Source organism: Echinops telfairi, unplaced genomic scaffold (genome assembly GCF_000313985.2).
Source record: "Echinops telfairi isolate 266 unplaced genomic scaffold, ASM31398v2 ScPeMD7_655;HRSCAF=1070, whole genome shotgun sequence".
Lineage (NCBI taxonomy): Eukaryota > Metazoa > Chordata > Mammalia > Afrosoricida > Tenrecidae > Echinops > Echinops telfairi.
In genome coordinates, this window is record NW_022104553.1 from 26,175,366 (window position 1) to 26,180,670 (window position 5,305).

The 5,305-nt window shown below is 55.9% G+C and overlaps 1 protein-coding gene across 1 annotated transcript in view; it reads left to right on the forward strand.

Annotated features, from left to right (window-relative positions):
• Positions 1 to 5,305, forward strand: part of PPP1R13L (protein phosphatase 1 regulatory subunit 13 like) — a 17,237-nt gene that overhangs the window by 9,447 nt on the left and 2,485 nt on the right. Inside the window, exons 5-7 of the mRNA XM_045292672.1 lie at positions 1,654 to 2,271; positions 4,939 to 5,070; positions 5,171 to 5,300. Of these exons, the coding sequence (XP_045148607.1) occupies positions 1,654 to 2,271; positions 4,939 to 5,070; positions 5,171 to 5,300 (880 nt within the window). The remainder of the gene's footprint in view (positions 1 to 1,653; positions 2,272 to 4,938; positions 5,071 to 5,170; positions 5,301 to 5,305) is intronic.

Below are 5,305 nucleotides of genomic sequence, written 5' to 3' on the forward strand. Positions count from 1 at the left end.
AAGCCTTTCCAATAGCCCAGGGTGCATAGTAAGTCCTCAATAGGCAGCTTGTGGGTTACAATGTATCCTTTTGGTGTAAGATCAGTGGAGTCACAAGTACAGGACCTAGAGTTGGGTAGAACAGGTTCGAGCCCCTCTCTGCCACAGAACTGCCGTGTGACTCAGGCAAAACCTTTAACCTCTCTGGGCCTTGTTTCAATTTCTCATCTCTGAAAAGGGATGGATGGACCACCGCTGCCTTCTGAGAGTGTGGTGGCAATGGGGTCAATGAGATCATGCAAGGAGAACAACTGTTAGTAGCCGTGATATTTATTTTATGACTAATGCAGGCAGCAGTAGTACACTCTGAAGCTAATGATAATACTATTAGTAATGCAATTTACTCCTCCTATCTATAAGGAGCTGGTGGTACAGTCGAGGCCCTGGTGGCTCGGTGGGTTAAGCATTGGGCTGCTAACCTAGAAGCTAGAGAGATTCGAACCCACCAATCCCTTCGTGGGAGAATAAAAAGGAAGTTTTCTGCTCCCGTAAAGCTTTACAGCCTCAGAAACCCACAAGGGCAGCTCGGCGCTGACCTAGAGGGTGGCTCTGAGTCAGCGTGGACTCGATGGCAGTCAGTTTAGTTTGGCTGTTGGTTTGGGTAGTGCAGTACAGTGCTTTGCTGCCAGCTGAAAGGTTGGTAGTTCAACTCCCCCCGCTGCTCCTCGGAAGACAGATGAGGCTTTCGACACCTCAGACACCTTGTGGGGCAGTTCTACTCTGTCCTATAGACTCACTCCGTGAGTCAGAATCCCCTCAATGGTAGCAAGTTAGCTTGCTCTGGGCTTGGACTGACGTGGCATCTAATAACAAGTCAGACTAGTTCCTAGACCTCCTTGCTAGTCATAGGGGTAGTGTTGCTAGATGCCATCGAGTGACTTCCGACTCCTGGTGGCCCGGCATACAGCAGAAGGGAACACCCCCGGCCCTGCAGCACCCTCGCAGTCACTGCTGTGTGTGAGCCGATGGTGGCCGCTGCGGTGTCCATCCATCACCTCGAGGGTCTTCTTTTTCACCGGCCTGCTACTTAGCAAGCATGACGTCCCTCTCCAGGGCCTGGACCCTCCTGAGAACATGTCCAGCCGGTGAGACCCAAGTCTCACCATACAGGAGCATTCTGCCCGTACTTCTTCCAAGACAGGTTTATATATTCTTCCGGCAGTCCGTGGTCTCTTTGGTACTCTGACACCGGCCTTCAGAGGCATCTGTGCACCTTCAGCGTCCTTCATCACTGATCAGTGTCCACACACTTAGGAGGCAGCTGGAAACACTGTGGCTTGGGGCCAGGCCCACCTCAGTCCCAGTAATATTATTAGTCATCAATATATTCTTCCTGCTTTGGATGCATCTCTGGGAGGGGGACAGGAGAGACCAGGAGAGACAGCCGAGTGCCAGGTTCCCAGGCCCAGCAGAGTTTTCCTTAGAATCTTGAAAAAACCAAGTCTTGTCACAACCAAGTTCAGCTTCTAGCTGTGTGGCTTTGGCTAACTGACTTGCCCTCTCTGAGACGCCATCTTCCTTTCCAGAGTACAGCAACAACAGCCATGGCCAGCTCACACGGTTGTGGGAAGCATTTAATAAGATCATTTGCCGGATGCGTGGGAAGTGCTGTAGTTTTATATTCTTGGCTCAGAAAAGTGTAGCCCAGAGAGGGTAGGGAACTGCTCTGTGGTCACAAAGCCAAGTAGGCCTTGCATGCTGACCCTAGAAGTTGAAGGAGGGAGTCTTGGCAGGGGGGTGGGGTTGACCTTTGATGGGCCTCTTATTCCTGTAGGTCCCCCCAAGGCCCCTGTGGAGCCGGAGCCGGAGCCGGAGCTGGAGGGGCTGCTGGCCCCCGTGCTGGAGGCCGGCGATGCCGAGGAAGGTGCCCTGACTCGGCCCCTCAGCCCCACGCGTTTGCAGCCAGCACTGCCGCCAGAGGCGCAGTCGGTGCCCGAGCTGGAGGAGGTGGCCCGGGTGCTGGCAGAGATCCCACGACCCCTCAAGCGCAGGGGGTCCATGGAACAGAGCCCCGCCGTGGCCCTGCCCCCCACCCACAAGAAGCAGTACCAGCAGATCATCAGCCGGCTCTTCCATCGGCACGGGCCGGGGCCAGGGGGCCCAGAGCCTGAGCTGTCGGCCATCACCGAGGGATCCGAGGCCAGGCCAGGGCCCCCGGCCCCCGCGCCCCCAACTCCTATCCCACCCCCGGCCCCGGTCCCAAGCAACCCACCAGAGCAGCCCCAGAACCTGGTAAGTCCTCTGGGAAGACGCTGTCGCATAGTGGTTCGTGTACAGATCCAACTGCCGTCACAGGTCCCCACAATGAGATGGAAGGTTTCTGATGGCGCACATAGTTGGCACCCCCCTACCAACCTAAAAGTTGGAACCCATCCGGTAGTGGCCCAGAAGGAAGCCCAGGGGATCTGTTCTCTTAAAGACCACAGCCAAGGAAAACCCAAAGGACCGCTTATCTTCTACTCTGACACACGGGGTCACCAGGAGTCAAAGTCGACTCACCAGCAAGGGGACTTGCGTGTGTTGTTTAAAGAGACAGAAATGTATTTCAGTTTCAAGGAGGTAGCAGTTAGTTAGCTAACCGTTGGTGCAGGATTTAGCAGTCTGGGGCTAGTCGATGGAATTGGGGCTCAAGCTCTGTCTATTTAAGGTTCTGCCATTCCTGGGGGAAGGGAGGTGGTGGGGGGGAGTGCTACCTTGCCCTCCTGGCCCATGAAGGCTGCCCCCCAAGTCTGCATTCCAGCCAGGTAGAAGGAAGGAAGAGGAGGACGTCGTCCTGTTTTCAGACAGAAGGTGGAAACTGCATGCATCACTTCAGCCCCCCGAGCCACTGGCCAGGAGTGTAGCTGCAAGGGAAGCTGGCTTTCCTGTCTTTAATCTTTGTGTGTCTGCGTTCAGGTGGGCACGGAAAGGGCATCCACCTGGAGACCTGCTCTGTTCCTTGTCTCCACTAACCTGCCCCCCTTCAGGAAACTCAGTCTCGCAACCTGAGTCATGACTAAATCTTGGATTTCTTCTGGAACATGCTAGAATGGTGGCAGTCACCGTCTTTTTCTTTGAGGGGGAGGGGGGATTTCCTTGTCTCCCTCTCTGTAGATCTGCTCTCTCCTCTGTCTCTCCTTTGATTATCCATCTCCCTCTTTCCTCACCCCTCAGGAAGCCTATGGCTAAAAACGACCCACTTGGTCTAGACCCAGAAGAACCTCTCAGTTCAGACCTGAACCATCCTCTGACTCCAGTCTGAGTCTTTTCTGTCTAAGGTGCCCAAGGGCCAGACTCTGGTCCCTGCGGCCGTCGTGTCATGGGGAAATACGGCAGCTGCAAATGGGCCCGCCTGGATGCCACACCCCCTATTGCAGTGGTTCTCAACCTTCCTAATGCTGCGACCCTTTCATACAGTTCCTCATCTCGTGGTGATCCCCAACCATCACATTACTTTCGCTGTTGGCATTGTGGTACGTGCTGAGCTGCTAGCCAGCCGGTCTGCGGGAGAAAGACCGGGCTGCCTACACCCATCAAGAGTGACCGTCTCGGAAACCCACAGGGGCAGTTCTACCCAGCCCTATAGGGTTCTCTGTGAATCGGAAGTGACTCGGCGGCAGTGAAGTTGGTTGAGTTTTTCACTTTCAAGGAAGCTTCCGCAAACAGCCTGCAGAACACTGGGGAAATAAAACACAAAAATCCAACTCACTGCCCTCGAGCGAGGGTAGTACTGCCCCTGGGAGTTTCTGAGACTAACCCTTTACAGGCCAACCCAACGCGTCACCGTTCTGCCCCCCTCCAGGACTCCCGTGAGGGAAATAGAGCGAAGTGGACGCAGTCACTCAGAGAGAAGCTCGGTTCAAGTTTGGGATATTTCCGTTCCTTCTCTTGGAGTAAAGTTTTACTAGCACGACACAAATCTTCCCAGCCGGAGGATCTCAGGACTCCGGCTCTGGATCGTATACAATTTGAAGTGGAACTAGATGGCGTAGCTGCACAGCATGCTGGGAACTCCGATGGCTGAGTTCCGAATCATAAACCTGCTTAGAAGAAATGGATCCGGGCGGGGGAGAACGGGTCGTTACACAGTTTCTGAAAAGGCAGGGAATAATAGGCTAAAAGTACCCATCTTCCACTCATCTGGAGTGGACAGCTCGTGAGGTTGTCAGGAGCCTTGGTGGCCCAGTGGTGATGCTCTTGGCTGCTAACGAAGAAGTTGGCGAGGTCAGAGTCCAGCCCACCAGCAGCCCCGCGGGAGAGAAGACCTGGCACCGGGCTTCTGGAAGGGGGCAGCCTGGGGACCGCCTGGCAGCCATCCTCCGTCCTTCAGGGCTGCTAAATGGGCTTCCGAGTATTTATTTCTCAACAAAGGATTTGAGATTGACACCGGCTTTCCACCATCACCACCTGGAAGGCAGAGAATTACTTCCCTGTCGACTGATTCCCCGGGCTGCCTACCTCCTCTCTGGGAAACGCAAGATTCGGGTCACCCGATTCCTTTAGAGGCTGTAAGACGGTGGTTCTCAACCCCTAATGCTGCCACCCTTTCAGACAGTTCCCCGTGGTGGGGACCCCCCAACCATCAAACGATTTTCGTTGCTACTTCATCACTGTCATTTTGCTACTGTGATGAATCGGGCAACCCCTGTGACAGGGTCGTTCGACCCCCAAAGGGGTTGTGACCCACAGGTTGAGAACCACTGCAAGAGACCCCAGTCTACCCTGCCTCCCATAAGCTCACTCCATCTCTCTGTCTCCTCCCCTCTCTGTCTCTGTCTGTCTGTCTCTAGACATCCCTGGGTGATTGGAATCCCAGCCCTGCCCACCCTTGTCTAGCCAGTCCCCGGGGCGCCTGGAGGTTAGGGGTAGACTAACCAGCCCCCTCAAGTCTCTGACCCCGGTCCCCACTCTCATCCCCAGGAGGTGCGCTCGCTGCTGCGGAAGGCGGGCTCCCCTCGCAAGGCCCGCCGCGCACGCCTCAACCCGCTGGTGCTGCTGTTGGACGCAGCGCTGACCGGGGAGCTGGACGTGGTGCAGCAGGCGGTGAAGGAGGTGCGTGGGGCCGGTGGCCGGCGCGTGGGGGTGACCACTGGGGGGGTCCACAGCAAGACTAAGCCCCTCCCCCCCTTCCCCGTCCGCCTGTCCCTTGCAGATGAACGATCCAAGCCAGCCCAACGAGGAGGGCATCACGGCCCTGCACAATGCCATCTGCGGCGCCAACTACGCCATTGTGGACTTCCTCATCGCCACGGGTGCCAACGTCAACTCCCCGGACAGCCACGGCTGG